General features: G+C 37.9%; 1 protein-coding gene across 2 annotated transcripts; it reads right to left on the reverse strand.

The window, feature by feature from the left end:
- Positions 1 to 1792: 1792 nt before the first annotated feature.
- On the reverse strand, positions 1793 to 22924 carry LOC139724791 (small glutamine-rich tetratricopeptide repeat-containing protein alpha-like). 2 transcript variants are annotated; one of them, XM_071635909.1, is made up of 11 exons: positions 22873 to 22924; positions 19965 to 20131; positions 17180 to 17301; positions 15987 to 16107; positions 14397 to 14601; positions 12541 to 12679; positions 11779 to 11886; positions 9800 to 9837; positions 8028 to 8108; positions 5019 to 5194; positions 1793 to 3777 (listed from the first exon to the last, which is right to left on the reverse strand). In XM_071635909.1, exons 2-10 carry the CDS (start codon positions 20062 to 20064, stop codon positions 5038 to 5040), a joined length of 1071 nt encoding a protein of 356 aa, XP_071492010.1. In that variant the 5' UTR covers positions 20065 to 20131; positions 22873 to 22924; the 3' UTR covers positions 1793 to 3777; positions 5019 to 5037. The 2 variants fall into 2 exon arrangements, with proteins under 2 accessions (XP_071492010.1, XP_071492009.1); XM_071635908.1 differs by having other exon boundaries at positions 5015 to 5194.
- Positions 22925 to 27577: the final 4653 nt, after the last annotated feature.

Here is a 27577-nt window from a genome sequence, read left to right on the forward strand (position 1 = left end):
CCTGAAAACATAATGCCTCTGGCAACACTTTGTCATCGAGACATAATGCACCTTTGTTTGGTGCAGTTTTCAATGTGGAACATTGCAGCCACATGGGGAAAAATAGATTCACCATTTGTCAAGAAAACATCTATAATGCATTTGCACACATATGTTTCCCATTGAAGTTGAGACTTTACACATTGCATCCTACAAAACTCAAATTAGATTGATTTATCATACCTAAAGCTTGTATCACATTGTAACACAATCATCATTTCTTGTGTGCTGTACAAACATAACAACAACATTACATTAAGAAACAAATGATGTCTGAATGTCTATGTAGAGTAGTCTATGTTAAAGTGCTCGAATCCAATCAAGCAAGCAACATTCTTCAATCAGCACTGCTTGTGTTATTTTAGGCTCACATAGGCACAGTGGCGAACTTCAAACTAATTTCCAAGCATCAAAAATAAAACAACAAACACAAGATCTTTCATACTTCTTTATTTTCAGCGTACTTGTCATGCTTTTAGTTTTTAAAGTGAAGGCATTATAAAATTTGGAGCCACATTACCATTGAGCAGCAACCCATAAAATTTTTCTAATTCTAGAACCAAAAAAAAAGATATTGAAACAATAATATCAATTTAATCACTTAATTCCTAACATTGAGATGTTTCATGAAATGCTGGAATGATTTTCTGCACTTTATTCAGAATTTGAAGAAAAATTATATGAACACAACAACAACATGAAGTTTAGTTACATTTCAAAATGGAACGCTAGTGCATGTATCTGCTTCACAGATCAAAGGATAGATGATGCAGCCTTCCAGCTGCATGTAGTTATGTAATTGACCACTCCATTGGACACTAGTCATCACGAAGTAATATACTCATGTGGAGTTCCTTGTCCAATTCCAGCACCAACAAACTGTGGCATGCAACCACAACATTTATAAAACTCTTGACTTCCACCTCCGACAACATACATGTATTATGGACAATATATTGCAATGCTGAACTTCCTGTAAAAAGGATTTCTATACACATACATGTACACAAAGTCCCCACTCAGGTTCAGTGTACAACTGTTTTTGGATGCCATGAAAGACACAATGATAAACAACACTGATGAATTACTGTCCTCACAACACTACGCATCCACTGGCAAAGGGTTAAATGGCCTCCAGCCTTTTGAATTTAAGGTCAAACTATGAAGAATTTATCCCTCAATGATCTTGGCAAGGGGAGATCACTGATCCATCTATACATTCACAATGCATAATTAAGTAATCTAAACATTTTCGACATTTACAGAAAATCACACTACATGTATATTCTAAAACAAGCAGAAAAATGCTTATTTAAATGGAAATTAACAGGACAAGATACCCTTTCTTAATTACATTTCCCTTTATAATGATTTCCCTTTATTATGATGTGCAAAGTGAAAATTTTGAGATAACAAACATTAAAAATGAAAACAATATCTTTTGCTCTTGAACATATAAATAAAGTAAAAGTATTTCATTACAATATCATATGTCGTTCAGCATCATGCCTTATTTCATTTTCCTGCAACCTGACAGCCACATGCTTGAATAAGCAGCCAGACACACTTTTCTTTCACAGTCTGGTACTGTAAAATGAGGAATGTTCACGTGCATTTTAATTTTGCGAATATCGCAAGCGGCAACATTCGCGAAATTAAAATGCAGGCGAAAGTTCTTGCCTGCACAATATGCATTGGATGTCAGTGGCAAGTTGTGAAAATTTCATGCTGCCAGAAAGGCCATCAGCTCCCATTCACGAAATTTTCATGCCAAGAATATATCGTGTTTCACAGTATTCAAGCCACACACTACCATAGATTATTTGAAATGCATACTGTTTTTGGAAAATACTGTGAGAGCTCTTCTATTGATTTGCACTCCTCAAAATCTTTTTTTCTTCCTCACATTTATACCAAAGCTGTAAGTTTAACAAAGCTTGTAAAATAACCTGCAACTTGGATATTGTAGTTACAATCTTGAGACTTGAAACTAGGAGGAAAATCCATTCAACAATAAGAAAAGATGTTCAACTTACGAAACATAATTACAGAGCTCCAGACTTGCAATCATATCCCCTATTTATTGGTGGGAAATGCATGACAAAAATGGAGCAGTTAAACAGTTGTGACACAGTCAACAGGTATGCCTCAACTTCTCAGGCAATCATTATATTTACCATCAGGACATGGCCCTTGTTTACATTTTGACTTTTTGTCGCCTTAATAATCATTTGTGTTATTTCTATCGCTCTTCAAAAATATCACCAATGAATATTCTTAGCTAAAGCTATAGCTTAGAAAAGGCATTTTCAACAAATTTAAAGTGACATTTGATCTTTACCTGTCACCCCGTTTACATTCAAGCATTAGTAATTTTCAATTCACTTCTACAGTGTCCACTGACTAACCTCATGGAAACTCATAACTGAATTAATGAATTGAACTATTTTTTTCCTCTGGCAAAAGTACAGTGGCCTTTGGGTTTACAGCACTAATACTTCATGGAAATAACCCTCTTCTTATGCTCACTCTTCCTCCCAAACTCACCTTGATATTCTTTAATGAAATTTTAGCAAAAAAAAAAGAAAAAAGAAAAAAAGAAAGAAAAATCAGTTTCTCTTGACCTTCGACCTTGTCTGGTATTATCTACACCTCATATAGCATACCTGGGCCAGGTACCTGAAAATCTATATTGTTTGTAAACAAGATGTTCAGCCTTCTCTAGTCAAGGGATTTTTTTTTTTAATCTATATGTATCCATTATCATTATTGGACCCACAAGTGGAATTTATGACCAGAAAATGACATTGCAGCCACAGTTTGATGACATTTAACCTTTGACCTCTGATCTCATCTTGTCACTTCAGTCAACAGATTGCTTATTCATGTCTATCCTTCTTGCCAGATATTGTTGATACTGGATGACTGTCTAAAATCATAGCTGGAGAATGACATTTTCAATGGATGATTTCTTTGACTTTGACTTGTGATCCATCACTATTATGTTCATGCAAATACTTGTCAATTCATTTCAACCCTGTGTACTAGCATATCAACTGGACGATCTTAGTTGAAGCACTGACTAGAGATGACTTTAAAAAATAGTGTCCTTTGACCTTAACCTTCTACCTTTTACCACTATCATTTGAAGGAATTTCTATGTATATTCATTTATCTATACCTGTCCTACTATGATTACCACTAGACATTGCTGTACTATGTGATGCTACTGCAAAATGTAATTTTGACCAAAATTCAGTGATCTTTGGCCTCAACAGATTTGGCCTAAAACATATACACGAAACTGGAGCATGCACACCTCAAATAGCATACCTGGGCCTTGTACCACAAGGCCTTATGCTCCTTTCCTGAAACTCGTGGACGGACAACCCCAAAACATAATGCTTCCAGTACCATGTGGGGCAGAACCGAAAACTCCTTTGTATGTGCCATTTCCTCATAACTATTTCACATACTCTGATTTCAGTGGCATCTGAACAATTATATCTTATATTATGCAGTTAACAACACCAGAGTAATCACTGTGTACTCTATAACACTTACTTTAAACTTTGCAGGCATATACATGTTATTCACCAAGACTTAGGGAGCACATCCAGGGCATGCCATGGTTTTCCCCATGTCATCATAATACTTGCTGGAGAAGGCGCAGTGGACTGTGATCTTGATGGAAATAGAAGTCTCTGGCTGTTGTTACTCAAGAGCCACAAAGATAGTCTGCACAATTTAGAAAGATAATAATGAGATAGTGCTCTTTCACATTCATATCAAGGTATTGTCACTCTCAGAGCAAAAAATGCAACAGACTTGTCTTACAATTCAGAGACTGTCCTTAATTTATTTTTGAGAGGGTAGATTTAGAAAGCACTGCCTTTCATGGTAACCACAAAGAACATAATGCTGTATCCCTGTATACACTTACAAACCATTACTGTATCAGGGTAGTTTAAAATGGACATATGAATGTATCTAGTCATTATTACGATATGATGTGTATTAGTTACAAATTGTTGACACACACAAACTTGCACATATTCTGGTAATAGAAAGGTACAAAAATTGAAATTCAGGAAAACAATCAAAGATTGAATTCAAATAGTGAGAGAGAAAAAATCATCTCATCGACCTGTCTTCCAGCTGTCTTAATCATACAGGAATCTCATGTGTCAGAGTGGCCCTAAGCGTCAAGCTTCCAACACAGGCAGTCCGATTATTTGCATGTTAAAACGTGTCCCTGACTTCATGAACTACCCATGATATTTCAAAGTTAGATTTATGAAAAGACTGAAAACCCATGCCAATGTAACAAGCAGTCATACCTACAGCCAGACAACAGTCAATCAAATTATAGCCAGGCAACCAGCCATCAATCCTATAGCCACATAGCAAGCAATCACGAACACAACCAAGCAACAATCAATCACACATTCAGTCAGACAACATGCAATCACAGCTACATGTAGAGAAGTAATCATACCTAAAGTCAGACAAGCAATTTTACCTACAGTCAGAAAACAAGAAATCATAGCTACAGTTGGACAATCACACCTAATCAGATAGCAAGCAATCACACCTTCAGTCAGGCAAGCAATCATAATTGCAGTCAGACATCAAGTAATCATCCCCAGTCAGATGAGCAATCACAACTACACAACAAGCAATCATACAAACAGTCACACATCAAGCCTCAATCATACCTATAGGCCTACTCAGACAAGCAAAAATACCTTCAGTTGGACAAGCAACCATACTTACAGCAGACTACACTTGCAGTCAGACAAGCTTTCATAGCTATAACTTAACAACAAGCAATCATACCAACAGTTGGATAAGCAATCACACCTACAGAGACTGTACAGCCAGATAGCATGCAATCATATAAATGTACCTCGAGTCAGACAACAAGCAATCATACCTATGGATAGATGACAAGCAACCACAGCTTCTTTCATACCTACTGATCTCTTGGCATCAGTCTCATTGTGAAGGTGACGACCCATCCTGGTTCCCACCTGTAGACCCATCCTGGTTGTTATTTGAAGCATTCGGGTCATTCCCACGATTCCTCATCTGGCGAACTTGCTCGACCAACTCTGGGTTTGTAGCCTGCATCTGAGAAGCTATTTGCTGTCCTCTGTTGGGAAGATATGGGAGACAGTACTCCATTAGATCCCCTTACAGTAAAAAGAATACATTAACATAAGACAAATGGACAACATGACAAGCAATAGATCAACGACCTTGTGCTACTTCATATTTAACTAAGGGAGCAAAGACACAAAAATGGCTTTCTATACAGTGCAACTTCACCACTCTCCCCTGATATCAACAATCTTAAGTATGGTGAACGAGAAAAAAAAGGACAATATTCATAAACAAGGTGATTTATACATTTCTTGAAACCTTAAGTCTCTAGGAATATGAATAATCAACTTTCAGAAGGTAAAAACGTCTCTAGAACGATGGAGAGATGGTGTTTTGAGACCCTTTTTAGACCACCTGATCCCGATCTGACAGTGAAATTATGACGTCACGAAATGAACGAATCAGCCCTGCGCTGATGCGCTGTGCTACGCACTCCATCCACACAGTGGGCTCCGTCTATGGAAGGCCGTTGCGGACATAATTCGTTTGGGGCATAAGTATGGAAACGGGCATACGTATGCAATTGCCTTTAGCAAACATTTGCTAATTGACCAATCAGCGAGTGTTGTTTGGCAAACGTTTGCACGGTGTCATAGCATACGTTTGCAAGTTTTTTTGTTAGCAAACGGATGCCGTTTTTATACGTATGCGCAGAATGCCAGTAAATTGATTTTCAAGGCAACCAGTTAGCTGTTAGAACCAGCTGATCACCTCAGTACGGCTCAGTACTGCTCAGATCAGCTCAATATGGCCAACAAAACTCAAGTGGAAAAGAACTGCGGTAAGTGCAAAAGTTTCCAAAAAAAATCTTCAGCTCACTGAAGAAGGCAGATTTAACCATGTTCCAGCTGAGGAACTAACAAGGTACCCTGTGCTCAGATCGGGCGTGAGTACCTACCGTGCACACAATATACACACATATACAAATGCATATTAAACGAAGTACCTGATTGGTCGATCAACTGCATACATATGCGCAGTAAATTAACATACGTATGGAATGGGGCATACATATAATAGATAACATGCAAACGTTTGCTAAACACCGCACAAACGTTTGCCAAACAACACTCGTTGATTGATCAATTAGCAAACGTTTGGTAAAGGCAGTTGCATACGTATGCCCGTTTCCATACGTATGCCCCAACGAATTATGTGCGCAACGGCCTTCCATATCCATCGCCTTTCCCTCGCTTCTTCTACCACCCCGACTTTGCCACTGTCATTATCAGTGTCATTGTCACTGTCATCACTCAATTCACTCTCGATGTCAAACTCAAAGTCTTTCCGCACAATATAAGGTAAAAATTGGACGTTTTAATGTCTCAGCCGAGAAAGCAGATGCGACTTAAGACAGGCCAGATATTGCATCCGCTCACCAAGAAATATGCGCTTTATGAATGGCGGCCTCGATGTCCCGCTGTATTCGTAAAGGGTTTTGTTCATTTCATGACGTCACATTTTAGGGCTTGAAAAAGACGGAGCGAAAATCGGCGAAGTAAATCAGTCAGTTTGAACTCGAGATTTCTCAGTGGCACAAATATCATTTAATAAGTCACAATAAAAATCTGTTTTAGGAGACATTTCCCTCTGCTTTGACACCTTCTTTTAAATGATTTTCTTGATTTTAATGTCTTGTTCACCATACTTTAAAGGCATAGTGTAGAACAGTGTTTTTATGTTCTGCTGAACCTACTTGCACATAAGTACTGCAAAAAGTTTTCAGTATTTTGCATTTTAAAAACTTCCAAAATAGAATTAAAATAGAATTAAATTAAATTTTGAAATTCATTGAAATCACAAAATACATGAATGCAGTTGTATTGAATTAATTAATGTACTATTGATGTGCTTATATTTGAGGATGGGGAGGATTGGGCTTTTAACTTTTTTTTTGCAAAATATCAAGAAACCACCTATGAAATGGTATAGAGCATACCAGTCTAAGAAGATTTCAAAGTTTATTTGATGGAAATCGGTTTTGGAATAGCTGAGACACCCAGAAACAATGTAAAACAAAGTAATTGTAAGAAAGGGTGGGTCCCTCCTTTTATTAGCATAACTCTGTTTTGGATATCTAAGCCATTTCAAAACCAATATTCATCAAATAAACATTGGATTCCTCTTGGAATTAGATGTTCTTCCACATGTCATAAGAGGTTTCTCATTATCTCACCAAAAAATGTCAGAAACCCTAAGTTAGGTCTCAAACAAAAGAATATGATCCCTTTAAGGTCACACAAAATAGCTAGGGCCTATTACATTAAGATCTATAGATCTTGTAAATAGAGGATTATTCTCTTCTGTTGCAAAATGTAAAACTTATATTCAAGGCAAATTAAAAGAAATATAATGATTATGTCAAGGGAGCTCGGCCTTAAAAGGTTTGTTGTTGTTGTTGTTGTTGTTGTGTAGATATATGCATCTAACATTTAATGTCTGAATGTGACCTACAGCCTCTACACATATGCAACCTCCGACCCTAGACATGATCAAATCTAGATTTTAAATCAAAATATCAAACTGTGTAAGCATCAAGTCTTCAGTTAAGTTTGCACAAATGAACTGCCATTCCTTATTATCATTAATTCCATCAAACCCCAAGTTAAACTTAAAACATATTCAAACTTAACAATTCATGTCACGTTGAAAAATGTGCCAAAATGCTGGCAAGTAATTTGATACAGGTTTTCCAAACTCTCACAGGGCCAGGGGATAGACGTTCATGGTAAGAAAGGAGACAGGTGCAAAAACAATGACTCTGTGGTCACATGACTCAAGGTGAGGTAGAATGATATAAATATGATGAAAGCAAGTCTTACACTGAGAGGAGGTTAGCCATACTGGATGGTTGGTCTGATTGGCCTCCAGACTGCATTGCTTGACCCATAAATGACTGCATCCTGTAAACAGACCACATCAGAGACAAGATAAACCTTCTTACATCCAATGCTCTGTATACACAGACATGAATGGTAATAAGACTGCCTGCTGCGTATGAAAAGTAAAAAGAATAAGATACTACTTGCTCTCTTCTCGCCCCCAAACATACTGCATGTAACATTTACCTGAGTGCATACACACTTCTCACTAACACCATCAACTGAAATGGCTGCACTCTACATATGATAAATGGATGCTTAGAAGAACGCTACACCCTCTACGAAGATGAATCAAAGATGTAGTGAAAATGCTTCTTACACACATAAAAGGATGATGACTCAAAGTGTGTGAAAGAAAGACAGTCTCATTTGGCATTCCACCTGAGATAAAGCCGTACGGCACACTAAGAATTAAAGGTCCAGCTAGAATCCAGTGGACTAACCTTTGACCCAAACCCCACATATTCTGAGTCTGGTATTGGACTGCAGTGTCACTTCATACAAAAGTACTGTATATACGCCATATATTTTTAGCGAGTCTAAATTTTCGTGAATGGGGACTTCCTGAAGACTTTGCAAGTGGTTAAATTCACGATTGTGGAGTGCTGTACTGAAAGGAGAAATGTACACGCGCACATCACACGAGAAAATTACCCATTCTATAAATCAGATGACGCACATGTCTTTTCGTGCGTCAGTCGGAATATAGTGTGCATGCGGTAACTATGGAATTTAGCCTAAACCCACTCGGCTTCGCCTCGTGGGTTAAGCATTCCATAGTTACCTTATGCACACAATTCCGACTGACGCACTCAGACCTGTACGTCATTTGTATACTGACAAACATGTTATTGATGATTGTCAGGTGACATGTGCTCCTAGGACCCTGGTCTCTCACTGAACTTGGCACTGCTCAATAGGTGACCAACATGTCGCAATACAGTCTACTTTGTTACACTACCAAGATGGCTGTGCAGCATTTCAGTAAGTTCAGTAAATACATTTAACGACTGCGAGTTTTTACATTATGAGGTACATACATGTATAAGGGTACTCCCATCACAATGAGCACAGTTGTAATGACATTTTGATATAAAACAAGGAAACTGCCAGTCTCAAGGACTTTATTATAATGGCAGTCACCTGTATTATGTATATGCATACATTCAGACGGATACACAAGTGGTGAGTAAGACTGTCTGTAGCTCGCTAATATGAAAACAAACTGATGAAGCTCTGTACACTATGCATCAATACGGATAAGATTAATTACATTTTTAAATACATGCAGTGAAAAGAACTCGTCAAAGACAAGGTACCTGTAAAACCTGACTGCATTACACCTATAGACATGACGGTATGTTCTTGGTATTAGACCATGTGATTATAATAAACCCTACAGACAACTGACTGTGATTATCCTACACCACACAAACATTATGAGCCTTTAGGCAATATTCCAACATCATCCCAAGAAACATGTCAACATTTCCTGTCATTCTTTAATAATTGTATCTATTTTATTTTTCCAGAAAGGAGACTGGAAAAAAAATTATGTTACTTTTGGCTCTTTCCTAGTTCTTCAGATCAAACCATACACCATGAGATTTCCCTCATCACTGCAGACACAGTAAATACTGTATGTTGAACATCTCCTTTAATATCAACTTGCATAAAATTAAGTGCACTTTGGTGCAAAATGCGATACTCACATTTGCTGCATTTGAGGGTTCTGAAGAAACTGAGTTGCCTGTGAAGTGTACAAGGTACAAAGAGAATGTTGCCATTGCATTCCATTCCTTCGATGCATCATGCATTGTAACATAGCACATGAAATATTGTTTCATCCATTTCTCTGTAATAACGCCAACCACAGCTGCCATCAAAGTACCCCTCTAGTATCCCCACTCCAGAGATTTTTTTTTTTCTCATCGGTCACTCGTTGGAAGCAAAGTTTTTTTTTGCATTCAGCCACCGACTGGAGTGTAACAGATCACAGTCTAATGAATCCAACTTGTGTTTCATACAAGATGTAGTTGACCATCAGGTCAGTGTCAGATATGTGACACGTGATCTGATGAGGCATAATCATCTGATGAGGATCATGAGCAACATGTCTGACACTGACCTGATAGTCAACCAACAGAAGTTGGATTCTTCAGACTGCGATATGATACGTACACTCCGGTGGGTGGCCAAGAGCAAAAACTGCTTCTAACAAATGACCAATGACAAAAAGTCTCTGTGGAATGGGGGCATAATGCTGGTCATACAATGCTATAAGCTACACTTCATTGTGTATGCTCGAGTGCATGCTCGAGTGCATCCTCATTAGCACATGCATGCACAATCCAGCATCACATGCACTTCACCACAATTAAGAACTTCAAACAGCATTTATGATTCATACAGCCCTCTTGGACGTGAATGTTATATAAGGCCTGGCCATTCCTTCAAGCTATGCTGGCATGTGGTACCCATCTGCACTTTCCAGCTATCATTAGTGATACCCAAGTTCCCACATAATGCAAGATCGAAGTCTATTTACATATATTCAGCTCAAGTCTTTTTACATAATATATCAACTCAAGTCTATTCATATATTATATGTCAACTCAAGTCTATATATATATTTTTGTTTTGAGTTACTGTTATTTCTGCACTTTATTGCATTTGTCTCCTCCTGCTGTTAATGAACTCTATATTGTAAAATGTTGTAGAATATGAATCATTATGTACTGAAAGTGCAGTAATATAGTCCTTCCTAGAAAAAGGAAACAAACCAATGAGTCAGTTTACATAGTGTGTGATTGTTTTGTACCTTACAGGAGTGAATGCGTATAACATGAAGTTTATTTAACCAACCACATGAGAATCACATCCTACATTCTCCTATCAATATTCATGTTCTTTCTAACCTGGCGCTTCTTCTCAACCATTGCCATGGACACTCAAAACATGCTTGGTGTCTCATACAACAGTGCCCCCAGTCAGAGAGTAGAAATACAGTCACATAGTATGGACATACAGACTCTTTAACAAGCTTCTTTGAGTAAAGTCCATTTTCTACAAAAATAGAAACATTCATCCCTCCACACTCTAACCTATGATATAATTAGGCAGTATTCTTCAAAAATGAATTAAATGGAGCAAGATTTAAACACAAGACTATGACCTAGATATCAAGGCATATGTAAAAAAATCACTTGCTGCAAAAGCTGTCATTTTGCGGACATATCTTCACGAATGAGGAGGTCACAGCCATTTTTCGCAAGATGTTGTTTTCACGATTTGACTTTCATAAGTACACTAATGCCTATCCATAAATTCGGATGGCACTATTTTTGCATTTCGCAAGTTTGCGGTCATGTAGTGATTCATAATATTTGCGAAAATTACACCTCTGCAAAAATAGTTAGCTTTTGCAGGATTAAAGCTACCATTTAGTAATAATTTGGCATACCTTTGTTATCTCTTGAAAATAATTGCCATCTATTCACACTATTAGAATAGTAAAACAAACTCTTCAATAGAAAAAGAAAGGTCTTATAATCCTGTAGAAAGACCAACATTAGGCACGCTATACATGTACAAGCATGTGTGCAGTGGTCACAGCACGGCAGGTGTAATCTAATTTGCTTTAGATTGCATAAGTCAGGGTGTAGTATTTGATTTATAATTCCACACTTACAGCATTCATGATTGCAGGATTGTTGAGGAGCTGTGAGACATCCATCCCTCCCAAGGAGGGGCCCATTCCACCCACGTTTGGCACTCCTCCTGGTCCTCCTACCCCACCCTGTAAGAAACAAGCAACATGTTAGCTCATCTCCCTTAGCGGGGCAAAGAATCTCACAACAGCTCACAATGATTCTAGTACAAATATATATACAGTAGTCCACATCTCTCAGGAGACTTTCCTGAAAACTGAGACTGGTCACAAGCAATCTTCTGCTGCAAGCATCATAGGATAGAGAAGCAAAGACAATCAAGAAAGCCAGCATTTTTGTGGGACACGAACCTCCGGAAAAATTCAATAGTCGGCAATATTCATCATACAAATACACTGCATGACTCTGCTCATTTTCATGAGCAGAACTCTGATCTGGTCCTTCATCCTTTCTTTCCTTCTCATTTTAACCAAATATATACATAATATGTCTTATGACATCTGGCAGAGAAAAAAACAATGTGGGCAAAATCTTCATGGAGCAGACAATTCTTAACAAGAGACTTTCACTGTGCTGATGTCTTCCTGCATCCTTTCACAAGAGTTTATCAAAGTACATCCATACTTGTTTTGCAATTTGATGATCAATCACCGCTTTTTACCTATTTGATCCCTCACGTAAAATCAGACAGTCCAACTGTTCATTGGTTTTATGATGCAGGGTCACATTCACAGATTAGCAAATCAATTTAATATCACAGGCACATTGATAACTCAACTCACCCCAAGACTTGCTTCTCGTAGCTTCTGTTCTGCAATCTCCAAATTTGTTTGATATGTGGCATTTCCTGGCTCTAGATCTACTGCTCGTGTATATGCCTCACATGCCCTCTGAAATTCATTCATACTGGAATATGCCAACCTGTAGAACATATAGCAAATACATCCAGATGAGTATACAGCTATCTTTCTCTCACAAAAGCCTTTTATGAAGTTCTTTCCATCAAAAGCAGTCTTACTTTGTTGGCTGGCAAAGTAAGGGTTCAAGTTTGCGACTAACCACATTAAAAAAAAAATCTAAAGGAGGGTTAATTACATCCCCCTCCCCCCGCCAAAACTTGGTCTCAAATAGCCAGCTAGAATAGGGTTGACTGCATGAAAATCACACTGTCAGAAGTAATGTAACATCTTGAATGAATGCACTGCAATGATAATCATGACATAATTTGGAACTTGGATGGTATGAATTATCATTACTTTTATCACTTTTTGAGTGTATTAGTGAGACTTGAATCTCTTGATTGAATCTATAACAATGGAATTAGTGACGCATATATGATACATTTCAATAAGACCAACTGGGACAGACAACACCTGTTGAATGAAAATATGATTGTGAAAATTGGCTTTGCACTAGTAGTAAACATAAAATGAGCAAAGAAGCTGAGTATGTGATGTTTCTTGAAGACAATTTGCAAAATATGTTGTAAATGTTTGACCAATGAAGGAGTATGCACTGGTAAAATGTCTGAAGATCTGATCAGGAGGTCAGTGAAAGTAAAAAGTGACTTGCTGTTTTACGCCGGGGAAATTTCTAACAATTCTGGTTGTTGTTTTTTTCTTTCTTTTCCAGTGCCTGTCCATCATATCACTGGTCTAAAATTGCTTCTGTGAAATGAATAAATTGAATACTATCCTCTGGAGGCTTTAAATGCATATCTTACACACAACAAGGCAATCGCCAAATTGTGTCTCGCCCATTCGCGCACAAGGAATTAATATTTTTTATAACTCCCAGAAGTTAATTGACCTGCTTATGACCTTTGACCTTGTGGTGACCTTGAACACCCTAAGGGACATTTACCATCCAAGTTTGGTCACAAACGGACAAAGGGATCAAAAGTAATGAGCCGTAATCGAAACGTGCCATAAAAACTTAACATCGGGCCCTAAAAATTTATTGACCCCTTTCTGTGACCTTTGACCTTGTGATAACCTTTAACTCCCCAAGGGACATCTACTGTCCAAGTTTGGTCACAAACGGACATAGGGATCAAAAGTTATGAGCCACAATCAAAACGTGCCCTAAAAACATAACATTGGGCCCTAAAAGTTTGTTGACCCCTGTCTGTGACCTTTGACCTTGTGACGACCTTCACCTCCCCAAGGGACATCTTCCATCCAAGTTTGGTCACAAACGGACAAAGGGATCAAAAGTTATGAGCCATAAACGAAATGCGCCCTAAAAACTTAACATTGGGCCCTAAAAGTTCGTTGACCCCTGTCTGTAACCTTTGACCTTGTGGTTACCTTCAACTTCCCAAGAGACATCTACCATCACCCAAGTTTGATTGCCATTGTAGCAACATGTGCTGAGTTACGTGTGATAAGAGAGTCTTGCAAGTAAACTTTAACGTATGACCTCAAATGACCTTTGACCTTATCATGTGACCTCTTACGGCACCATAACATGAAGGTACCCCCAGTGCATCCATCACCCAAGTTTGATTGACAAAAAGGAAAGTTGCAATATTTATTTCAACTGTTCACTTCCTTTGCTGTTCATTCATCTGTGTTTTCTTCCACCTGTTTGTGTTTTTCATCACACAAGATGACACGAATGACTTGAGAACCCTTACCCCATCCGGCCGTATGCCTTGCTGTAGGTTGGGTCTATGCTGACAGCTTTCTGACAATCTTCCAAGGCCTTCTCATGGTTCTCCAGCTTGCTGTAAGCTGCTGCACGGTTGCTGTAATAGACTGCTTTGTGTGGGTTCAGGTTGATAGCTTTGGTGTACAACTCCATGGCTTCACTGTATTGGTCTTTCCTCATTAATTCATTTCCTGAGGAATAACAGAGATACAACTAGTACCTGGAAGCTGCTTGATTGCACAAGGCAAAACGATGAATACTAAGCCTCATGCAATTGCAACAAGGCAAGTGGCAAAATGTGTCTTGCCCACAAATGTACCACAACACATTTGTAAAATCTAACTTTGATTGTTATAAAGTGGAATCAAGGCAAAGTGTTAGTACAACGAGAGCTTTGTAACTTAACATTGGCCCCTAAAAGTTTGTTGACCCCTATTTGTGACCTTTGACTTTGTAATGATCTTCAGATCTTCATCTCCCAAACCACCAAAGTTTGGTCGCAAACAGTCATACCGAGCAAAAGTTTTAAGCCATAATCGAAACGCGACGTAAAAACTTAACATTGGCCCCTAAAAGTTTGTTGACCCGTCTGTGACCTTTGACCTTAAAGGACAAGTTCACCTTCATAAACATAAGGATTGAGAAAATGCAACAATATTAGTAGAACACATCAGTGAAAGTTTGAGGAAAACTGCACAATCGATGCAAAAGTTAGGAATTTTTTAAATTTTTGTGTTGGAACCGCTGGATGAGGAGACTACTACAGCTTGTGAGTCATATGCGTACAACAGTATAAAGAAAATGTAAAAAAAAATTCAACATATTTTCACTTTTTGGGCATAATAAAAGTGCACTTGACTTGCCTCTTTCTAAAGGCAGGGGGATTAATATTACCCATAACATTTGTCGGTAACGAGTCAGGGGAATGTGTACTTTTTTCAAAAGATGGAATTTTGTGAAATTCTCTTTATATTTTCCTTATATTGTTGTACGCATGTGACATCTAAGTTATTCATACACTGCAGTAGTCTTCTCATCCAGCGGGTACTGCACAAAAACTTCAAAAATTCATAACTTTTGAACGGATTGTCTGATTTTCCTCAAACTTTCAATGATGTGTTCTACTAATATTGCTACATTCTCTCAATCCTTATGTTTATGAAGGTGAACTTGTCCTTTAAGGTGACCTTCCTGTTTGTTAACATGTGTAACTTTGCATAAACACTCTTCATTCCAAGTTTGATTGACATTGAAGCACTCAGTACAAAGTAATTGAAGTTTTTGTAGCATTATAAGATTACGGACAGACGACGGACGGACAGACGCCGCAGGCGAGACCTCTAATAGTCTCCCCTCACCTCCGGTGGGCTCCACAAAAACTGGGCACAGAGGATCTGCCTCAGCATGTTTATATCTGCTGTGCTATATAACGGGATTCATCTTTATCTGCCATGTGCTGTCAGCAGTCATAATCTGCACATTTCTACCTAAATTTATGACAGGAAATTACCTTCAAAATATTTCATAAGTAATAGCTTTTAAAGGAATGCAGCGAAGGGTACAATGATTACTCTACCTTCATTTTTTAGTTTCTCGGCAAGATCCTTGTCAGCTTGTGGAGGTTCTGCGCAAGCTCCCTGGGGAACACCAGTCGCTGGCTCATCTGAAGATGGGCGGCTTCCCTGTGTCACGTCAGGCTGTATGTAGCAGAAGAATATAATAAATTCCTTTGCATTATTTTAGAGCAAACCAGGCTGTCACTTTCAGGCATTCAGTTATAATTCTGCAAGGCTTGGTCCTGGCCCCCATCACAGACATCCAGAGAACATTGTTATGGTACTGTAGTAGAGCTACAGTACCAAGACAACCTCTCCCTCTTGTACTCTTGACAGGTCCTGGTCAAATGTTAAGAAAGCACTTACCTCTGAAATGGCACAATTAGTAACCTACCTCAGAACCTTGGGACTTGACCCCAAAAGGGCCAACGTTTCGCGCAATAATTCTGCAACGCGAAAAGATCTCGTCGTGAGGCTTCTTGATTTTTTCTTAAAGTCTCGCGCAACTTTTGAAACCAAATCGGCAACGTCCGTGGGTACCATTATGAAGTCACGCCCATTTCTATAAAGGCATGTCACCCCAAAACAGGCACAATTTTGTGATTTTGTGTTACATTTCCTTTGGAAAACAGTGCTCTGCCATGAAACTCATAGAAACCTGACAATTTTTACTATTCATCACTTTGATTGATTAATTTCATGTTAAATACAGTAGAAAAGTGATCCATGACAATTTCCATTGGAAAAAACAAAGGAAAAACAAAAGTCATAAACAAAGAAATACACAAGAAATTCAGAAATTCAATGCAAAATAATGAAATGGATGCTTTCCCAAGTGTTAACTGAAGATGTAGCATTTAATACTGTTCAGATGGAATATTTTGTAGGCTCTCTCCCACAACATTCATCATCTGTATATCAGGGTGTATTTAAGCGCATCTACATCACTTCATCCAAACAGAAGGTGACAAAATTTGCCCAGTCTTGAGACCACTCTATCCATGGCAATGGCAGAAAAGAAAGTAATCAAGATAGCTTTTTTTTTTTTTTTTTTTTTTTTTTTTGGGGGGGGTCTTTGTTCTCAACCCCAATGTCATCTCATAACCTGGAAACTGAATGACTCATTGATATACACAAGCCTACAAGAAATGAAAACGTCTTCAGGAACACAGCCACTGAGAGAGTTCAGCGCATGTCTGTACATGGCACTTACCTGAGATTCTCCAACAGCTCCTGTGAATATTTCCAAAAGAGATCTGTCAGTTCGAAGCTGGCCAGCAATTAAGTCATCTTCTAGGTTGATGCCATATGCTGTCTGAATGCACTGCAGCCCAACTAATCGGGGAAAAAGGAAAAGAGTGCATGATGGCCAGAAGTCTATTCAATATATTTAGCTTGGTGTTTGAAAATTAACTTGATGCATTTCAATTGTAATACTGACTGGCAGATTGAGTTAATTCAATGCTTTTTTCATTGTAGTCTTCTGATCCACAGATGATATACAAATAGTGAATGGTCACGAGTGCAATGGTACAAGATTTCGCACGAAGTGAAAGATAGAGGCGCTCTATTCAACGAGGCGAAGTTGAGTTGAATAGTGTGCCTCATCTTTCACCGAGTGCGAAATCTGGTTCCATTGCACGAGTAAAGACCATACACTATTTGTTTTACACAACACCTTGAACGTCAACAGATTTGGTACTCACAGATTCTTGAATTTACTGTAAAAGTGGTTTCTTTCGCAGTGGTTTTATTTTCGCGCTTTTCGCGCTTTGAGGTTGAACCGCGAATTTAACATCACGCGAAAATGTTTTGAACTCGTTGCTTGTTACAACGCTATCATTACCGACCGCGAATTTAAACACACGCGATAAAGTCGGCACCGATGGAAACCGCGAAAGTTTCTGTACGCGAAAGATACCACTTTTACAGTAGCACAAAAATGGCAACCATTTTCCGTGAAAGACGAATGAGTAGCCTCACAGTCGCAGTCACCATGTATGTACATGTGTACGTACGTATATGATGCAATATTTGGTACCCTGGGGTACCAAATGAAAATTCGCCATTTTGTTGAATTAATTATTTTTTTTTTGTCAAAATATTTTTTAGTATTATTATGCACAAAAATGTTTTCTTATTTGTGATTATGCAACAATTAATGCATGCAACTGATAATTATTTTCTGCTCTGTTATAATCTTAATTGTTTGATATTATTGTACATATTATTGTTAGTACTGATTTTAAATTATGTTGAATTTGAATGAGATTGGAAAGTAAATTTTGTTTATGATCCAAGACAGTGTCAATTTGATTCATTAATGTTCTTGCATTGAGTGAATGAATGATCAAGTGTGTTTTTATTAAGAGAGCATAAAACATCTTACATACAAGAAAGAAACACAATGCTCTTATTGAATTTGAATCGAAGCAATGTTATTGTGGGCTAAATTTCTTCACTTTCAATTATGATCTCACAAATTTGGCATGACACAATTTTCTCAAAAACTTCTTTCACAGTAACGTTTCAGTAACAGGATGAATAAGAATGTATGCTTTAACACAGCTCTTCAATTGAAATAAATATATCAAATTATGAATAATAAAATTATGAATATCAAATATGAATACAAAATGAAATAAGAAAATCATTTAAATTAAATATTTTTAATGATAACATTAGAAATCCACGTAAGTATTCTATTAATCTAAGAAATAAATTCCAATTATTTAATTTAAACCTTTTTCTTTCGCATTTCATCTCTTATTATCGACCATTCACGCACGCGTAGAAGATTATAAAGATGGCAGCCCCCATGATCAAATTTTGAAGAAATACAGTCGATTTTGGGGTGAATTTTCTGGGCTTTCGGTGATTATTTTTTTTTCTGAAAATAAAAGTTATGGTAGATGATGTTTACAAAACGGTGCGGTGCTAGAAATTACTTCGAAAAACACCTATGGTGCTAGTTCATTGCGACGACTTTGCCGTATCCGAATTCGGAATCGGCGTATCTGAATTCGGATACGTATTATAAACAATGGGCATGAGATGGCGCTATACAACGCGGTACCCCGGGTTACAACGGTACCCCGGGTTACAACGGTACCCCGGTGTACGGCGTGCCGAATCATATAAGTAATCAATGCGAAACGAAGTTGTTTACAAAAATGAGTGACAAAAGTACGCTCTTGTAAGCGCGCTTGTAATTGTTGAGTGCGCGCGGCACATGTTTGTTTATTGTGACATCAGAGCGCATGCAATAAAACATTTTGGTCAAACAAAATTGCACTGCTGATACAGCCAGAGCGTGCAACGGAACTTTTCACAAAATGTCACTTGATGGGCAATCGACCAATTGGATAGCTACATTCTAAATACGTGTTATATAAAAGGAGATATTTCACATACAGTTAATTCATCTTGATTCTATTTCTTCTTCTTCTTTTTGTACTTACCATATGTTGCTCCAGTGTAATCCCATTACACTGAATGCACTCAACAAAGATAGGTTTGTTTTTTCACCAAAGTCTAACTTTTGAATATCAAAACTCTCTTGGTAATATAACTTCCTTTTCGAGCCAAATTTTTGTGTCATTCTCTGCAATGGGCATGGCAGAAACACAATGTGACAGTGAGAAAGGTGTAGGTAAACACCATGACTGCACACAGGGCTAGATAGAAACATGAATGATAGAGGATATGGATTGGAGGAGCTCTAGGAGAGAGGCTGTGATGTATGGAAAATGCTATGAAGGTGGGTGTGGTGTAGGTAAGTACAATAATGTATGGTAAGAATGAGCTGGATAAAGGGTAACAATACAGTGTTAAAGTGGGTGGGTAGGGGACCCATGAAGCTGAATCGGGTAATTAGGAAACCTTGGGCAAATGGGCAGGGTATAGATATAGACTGTAATAGTTGGCAAGGTATAGTGACAAACAATGATAAACGGGCAGGGTATGTAATACACATGTTCCACTAATCATAGGTCTACCTTCTAAGCTCTCGAGAGCTTCTCCTGACACTGCATTGGAGCGAACCTGATGATCCAGAAACTCCACTATGGCAAACACAAGACGATTCACTTGTGACATCCTGGATGGACTGAGTTAGTTCGTTCTTTCCGCAATCCTCGACTGGTGAACTTCCCTTTCTGAGCAACTGTTATAAATCATTAAAACAGAGAAAAATTATGCTATGACATGACATTCAACAGAAATAAATTTCAGTTACCCTGCACATAAAGCCAGCAAACAGTTTAATATCATCCAATTCGACAGACATATCGAGATAAATCATAGCAGCATGTAAGAAACAATATCCACAACACATTATAACAGAATGGTGTACACCATATATGCCATATATTTTGCAATTGATGTTCTTCTGAAATATTGTGAACTTTGCAAGTCAACTCATATAAATAAGAGTAGAATCACAGGAAGCAATCACCTCCTGTGACAAGAAATATAATGTACTGTATGTCAGCTCCACGAGGGAAGTAAGGATAGTGTCTACAGACAATAGTTGTTTCTCATGTTGTTGCCTTGGTTCTTGTTTACAAAGTCAAGAACATATGAAGCCATCTTAAATGTCCTGATTTGCAGGATATAGCATACGTTATCTACGCTTAGCTGCTGGGAATAAAAATTACCGACAAAACTATTGAAGGTTGGTAAATGTGGCTTAGAAACATTGGGTGATTTCAAGTACGGTGCTAGTGCTAGTGCTAGTGCTATCTCAGCACTAGCACCAGCGATAAAACCGAACTTGAAATCACGTCGGTGTTGGGATTTGACCTCAAAATTATGACGTATTTCCGGTTGCTGGTGCTGGGCTCGGTGTTGAATGTCATCTGCTGAACCAAGCTACGCCGTTTGTGCTAGCGATTTACGTGCTTTTTCGCCATTGACCAACACTAGCCCCTAGGGATTAACATTTTCGTCATTTCAAGTTCGGTGCTGGTTTTAGCGTTGCCAGTGCGAGACTCTTATTCACGTCCGTAATAGATGCACGTTTTACGTGCAAAGCCTATGCTAATGCAGTGGTCGCCCACGTAACGTACACGAACACTCTCGACATGGCTCTACAAATCTGAGCCTAAGAGCAAAATAAGGATAATTGTGATTTAAAGAAGTGATGAAATTTGTGGCATTTTAATCCATCCTCCTCACTATATGTCTAAAACTGAGCAATTTTAGCTACATTTTTTAGGATTTGACTGTAATGACACGCCATCACTTTTTTCGTTGCGCAATTCCCGCAGAGCTCGCGGTGCTGCGATTCCAACAACTGTGACCTAGTGCTGGTGATCGATAATTTTGATCGGTATCGCCTCGTTAATCTGACCGTCGGTGTTGGAGCTCAATTCAACGCTGTAATTTGGGAGCTAGCACTAGCACCGAACTTGAAATCACCCATTGAAGATTCAAGTAAGCCCTAGCATGTCAGTATAACTTTATTCTAGAGTTTGCTAGTTCTAATGACAGTACTCTCTTGTTAGATGCCTGATCCCAGCATAATCTGAGAGGATTATTTTGAAGCACAAAATGTAGTAAGACATATTTTCAAGCTCTACATTTAATCCCTTTTTTTTTCTAGCATTATGTGTCCAGCAAGATATACCGCATTTCACTTGCATATCAACGGATAACATGAGACTTAGATACACAAATCAGGGCCCTCTGTATCAAAGGCTGTTCAATCAATAACAAAATGTAAACCGAGCATGCTTACAGCTGTAGATGCTATGCGAGTATGCCATTGCTACTAGATCCTGATTGCTTAAAAAAGTCAAGTCAGCAATCAAACTGGAAATTCTAGTAACTTCTTCAATTTCATCTTTTTCCTCTTTTAATTCCATCTGGACACTGCAAGCCGAGAGAAATTCACTTATGAATGATGAATGAGAGGATGACTGAGCAGATTTAGAGAGTCAAGAAAGAACAATACACAAACTACAATTTACACTAATGGTACTACTGTCCTGATTTGGAAATTGTACTGTTGTACCAGGCCTAAGGACCAGCACCTCTCTTTCATTATAAATATCAAAATTTCATTAAAACCAAACAATCAAAAAATAGAATCTAGATCCTGCATGTATCTAGACCTAATAATTCCAGGACCTGAATTTGTACTTTGTCAAATAATGAAATTTTGTTATAAAAGCACGTTCATTCAGCACCCTGAAGTGTACAGACAGATAATTTACTAATATACTAATCTAGCATGTCAAATGCACTGTATTTGCAAGCCAGAGCAAGCCCTTGCACCTTCATGAAAATTTACCATGTGATGTGTATTAAAAGCTCAATGCTACAGATCTAGAGAGGTCGTCTCATGCAAAAATCCATCTTGTTTATTTCTATATACTGAAGTTGCATGCATATTGCTATGACCAGCAATGCAGCATGTCTGTCATCCGATTTTGCTCTGCTTTTTTCCCCATCTTTTTTGCTATGAGATGGATGGCATGGCGGTTGGTTATGCATAGTTCTACCAGTATTTTCATTATTCTTTTTCTTTCATGCTATAGAATTTGCCTAAATCGTACTTATTCTCTGATCTCTCTTCTGTTGGTTGCTGATGTTGTTATTTTCTGATGATTGCAGTTCAGCAGCTTTTGGAGGCGGGAGGGCCCTGCGCTGACAAAATGTACGCCTGACGTTGCGGCCTGCGACATCAGCGCAGCTACGGCCACGGCCCCTGTAGCTGCCCTAGCTATAGTAGGCCTCGTCGAGACTAACCCTACAGTGACACGACTTACCACTCATTGTTCCAAAGCTCATCTAACGACTACTATAGCCAACATATATTATCAAAGTCTCAGACCTTCGACGCATACATAGAGGGCATCAATTCTATGATAATTCCACATTAGTACAATATGTGCCACTTACAAATTCGTCAAATTTTCCAGGCTGCCGGTAAAAAGAATGATCTCTTTGACTTGAGCAGTATACGCGATACTGTACGTGATCCTACATGAGTAGTATATCGCCCTCTACGTTGACGTACTCACAGTGGTATGATTAATACACGTGTAGCAAGCGTAGAGTTCAGTGGTAGCTGTAAGCAAGGCCCAACGTTGCTGTAGTACAGTGGGATAGGGTTTGACTTTTTCTTGTTTCGTCAGCAGCCGATGTTGGGTGTTTTAGAGGAGGGGTATCAAAAATTGTGAATCTTGTCAGCCGATGTTGGTAGGGAAATGTCATCTAATTTGAAGTGCGAAGCCTTTTTTCCCCCTTTTTTAAACCCCGGAAGTTGTACCAGAAGATGTTTTTGTCAGCCGATTTCGGGACACAACTAACTGTCATCCAAACTGTATTCCCCCCCCCCCCCCCCCCCCCATCCTCGAAATGAATCGGGGTCCCTGTAGCTGTTCCCATAAACTGGGCCCCCTCACTTTTAAACGTAGAGCCGGCCTTGATGGGATTAACGAATCTTCGGAAAAATGAACCTCATTTATCTTAGTTGGAAATTGCACATTCGTAATCTTTTAAAGCTGTTGTCTAGAAATACAAGTGTAATATACAAATTGAAGTTTTATCTTCCAAAAAGCATTTTTAAAAATGTATATTCAACTTTAATCCTCCCATATCTCAATTATGGCATTCTTGCCTGGGGAAACCCACTTAAAACAGAGACAAGAAAAATATTTTTGGTTCAGAAGCGAGTTATTAGAATGAGTAGAATCATTAATAAATGCAGCACATAATGAAAACCTCCTTTATCAAAGTAATCTCCTTAATTATACAACTATCACATGGGCATTATAATGTATGAGTTAAATGCCGACCTTCTTCCCAAGGCGCTTTGTGCAATGTTCAAGAAAAACAACCAAATTCATGGATATTCTATTAGACAAGCATCTTCTTACCATTTGCCTTCTGTCAGAACGAAGGTTGCTTCTATTCTTTAATTTTCACTGGTCCAAAATTTTGGAATTCTCTTGATTCTGTATTTAGAGAGGCAGGCAGTCTGTCAGCATTCAAACGTAAACTAAAATATTGTCTTTTGAATAAATATTTTGTTGAGTCATGATATTTTCACTGTTTTTTTATGTTTAACCTGAATAACCTCTCCTGATTTCACTTATGCAGGACTTCAACTTTATATTTAAATTTATAAAGTCTACGTACATGCATGTAAACGATGGATAATGCTTATACAGTATTTCTTATGCTCATGATATGACCTCTGTAAATATTTTCATTAGTCTAAAGTCTTACTCCTTTGTAATCTCTATTTCATCTCTTCTTTTTTCACTTTCTATATTTTCCTTTTTAGGCTTTCTTATACTACTAGTATTGCTTTTTTTTTTTAAATATACAGTGTATATGTTTTATGTTTAAGCAGATCTATACTCTCTAAAAAAAATCGAGTGAAATTTTTCACTCTTGAAGGAGTGAATACAAAAAAGAGTGAATTTAGAGTGAAATTGGAGTAAATTTCGAGTGAAAATTTTCATTTTCAATCGTTTTAGAGTGACGTCAGGGATCACTCCAACATTTTCGAGAGATCCCTGAGGTCACTCCAAAGTGAGTGAAAATGAACGTTTTCACTCGAAATTCACTCCAATTTCACTCTAAATTCACTCTTTTCTTGTATTTGCACTCCTTCAAGAGTGAATATTTTCACTCGATTTTTTTTTACTGAGTAGGGCCTAGTGTTTGTAGTGTGTAGATTGCTTATTTAAGTCAATTTTATACTGTTGCCTATTTGAACTGATTATGTACTATGATAAGCAGTATTCTTTATCTATTTATCTATGTTCGGTTTGTTTTTTAGTTAAACCACTAATTTAAAATCATATACCTCTTATTTTTCAGAGGAGCCTTACAATACAAGCTCTGCTTCAACCAAGGCTGCATCGTCTCTCTTTCCTCTCAAACTCTACTCTGCCACATTCTTGTTTATTTTTGTTTAATTTCTGTATTGTGCATTGATTTCTTTTGCAAGAATATGTGTATTCTTTGTTGATATATCTTGAAGAGAGACAATAAATGAACTTGAACTTGACTTGACTGGTGTTTTCGGATTAACCCGAACCTTCGGAATAACGAACCCTGCTCATTAATGTAATAATGCCTCTCCCGTGTTAATACAGGTGAGTTGCTTTCCTGACAAGTGTCGACATATTGGAGATACCGTCCCAGATATTAAACATGAAAGCTATAGGTCTGTGAGGTCATACAATAATGCTATCAATATCTTTTTTTTTATAATAATACACTGCCATGGGCACGCATGATTTTCTGACAACAAAATTATATTCATAGATCTTATAGCGACTCCTGATAAGGCCTAGACCTCCTTCATCATTATGAAGAGTTTGTTTGCAAAAACCGATAAGTCCATATTTGCCAAATGGAGATATTTGCGATTAAAGGTCTAGAAAAATAAAGAGAATAATAAGAAAATGTTTGCTTCTTTTGACCATAACTTAAAAAAATGTACCTTCATATAGTGACCGATATATCAAAAAAGGTATTGTTTTGTACTTTATGACAGAGACCGTACTTCAAAATCTTCAAAAATGGACTTATCGGTTTTTGCAAACAAACTCTTCATATAGATCCATTGCAAAGATCAATGGCATCTATATGATTTATTTTTAACACAACATTCTCATGTGTCACAAACCCCTTGTGGGGACAAGTACATTGCTTAGTATAATTTTAAAAAAAATTGAACGAGGTTGATATTTACATGGAATGTTGCGTGGGGGACCTTGAGAAAGCACAGCTTGTTAAACAAGGTCCCCTCAAAAAAGAAATATTACATGCAGATGAGTGGAAGTGATATACAGTGTGTTGCAAAATGAATGAAGGGCTGAGGTGGGAAACAAAAAACAAGAGGAGGGAGGAAGAGAGGAAAAGAAGTAAAAGACGGAGAGTAGTGACATACAGTTCAAATAGGTGTAAATACACACATTGGTCATTAATTAAAAGTCATATTATCATCAATCAACGTAAGATGCAAGGAGATGTTTTTTCAATCTTTCCGCGCGATGTATCGCTTACGCGAAAAGCTATCGCCGCGACGTTTCATGACTTTTTTCTTTCGAGTCTCACGCATCTTTTGACACCAAATTTGCGATGCCCGGGCGCCCGGTTCCGAAGTTGCGCATAAATATGTACGTGCATGTCAGACCAAAAATTGCTCAAAAACGTGAATTCGTGTACAATTTCAATGCAAACTGTGCTTACAGGTAAATTTCATAAAAGCATGATTATTTTTTGGTTTTATTGATTAAAATCAATTCATAACATATTTTCTTGTTCGGAACAATGTCGCGGACAAGTTTCATCGAAAAAACAATGAAAAACATAAAGTCGAAAAAACAAAGAAATACATAAGAAATTCAAAAAACAATAAAATACTTAAGAATTTTTTTCTGATGGCACAATTTTTTTCTCTTATATTTGCTCAGGACTCTAAAAAGAATGTTTACACAAAAAATGTGCCAATTTTGAGCTTTATTTAGTGATTTATACCAAATTGTCTGATTTTATGCGTCATTATGCATAAATTAGCATAATTTAGCATAAAAGATTTTTTTTTTTAATTCAACTTTGTGGTACTTTAGATTACATCATAGGCAATGTGTGTGCCAATTTTCGTCGCGATCGCGCGGTCGACGGCCGAGATCTGGAGGGGGAGGGCCTGGGAGGCCCCCCCCCCCCCCCCCCCGGCTCTATGATCCACCTAAATAGCCCGGCCTAGTTAGGGTTAAGAGTTCTTACTTTCAAAATGTGAAAATTGTCATTTTTATTGGTTGATGACAGGCCTACCGAATTAGATGACATTTCAGGGGATAAACACTATTGTGGACCAAAAGGGCAATCTTTATAATTTTGTTAGAGAGCGTAAAAACAATTAACTCAAAAATTTCATCATCTTTTTTTCAAGAAGAAGAAAAAAGAGGAGACCACCAGTCTTTTATTCTCCATCGCATATAGTTATGGGACTGCATAATCATAATTTTTACCCCCTCCCATAAATTTCCGATAGAAAACCTGTTACTGTTCAAATATTTCGCCCAAAGTGTGCATCAGATTGTTGACTTTGAATTCTGAAAATCACCCTGGCAATGGGAGGGGATACCCTCTCCCACATCGCCCCCCCCCCCCGGCACTTTAAGATTGACAGATTTCCGAATATTTCACCGAAATCGTGCACCAGGGCCCCATTTCATAGAAGATGTTAGGATGACAACTCCTGGTGAAATGACAACTTCCAATAGCAACAGCTAATCAGAAAGCTGGATTCTTGTCGTTAATATGACAACTGTCATTCCAGCAAGAATTGCTATCATACCAACTTTTTATGAAATGGGGTCCAGATCTGTCACTTTAGCTATATAAAAAAATGCAAAATTTCCCTGCTGCGGGAGAAGATAATTATTTCCACGCTTGGTTTACCTCCATGGATTTATTATACCCTTAGGGATTGACAATTTCCCATATTCCATCAAAAAATGTGTTTACGAGATACTTTCTTTTGAATGAAAATTAAAGGCAATAAGCCTATATGCAGGTGGGGAGATTCCATCCTGGAGGGCAAGGGGGCAGCTTGCCTCTCCCACACGTGAAAACACTT

The sequence above is a fragment of the Diadema antillarum genome, unplaced genomic scaffold (genome assembly GCF_040938485.1).
Source record: "Diadema antillarum isolate AM-2024a unplaced genomic scaffold, OU_Dant_1.0 scf00000230, whole genome shotgun sequence".
NCBI lineage: Eukaryota > Metazoa > Echinodermata > Echinoidea > Diadematoida > Diadematidae > Diadema > Diadema antillarum.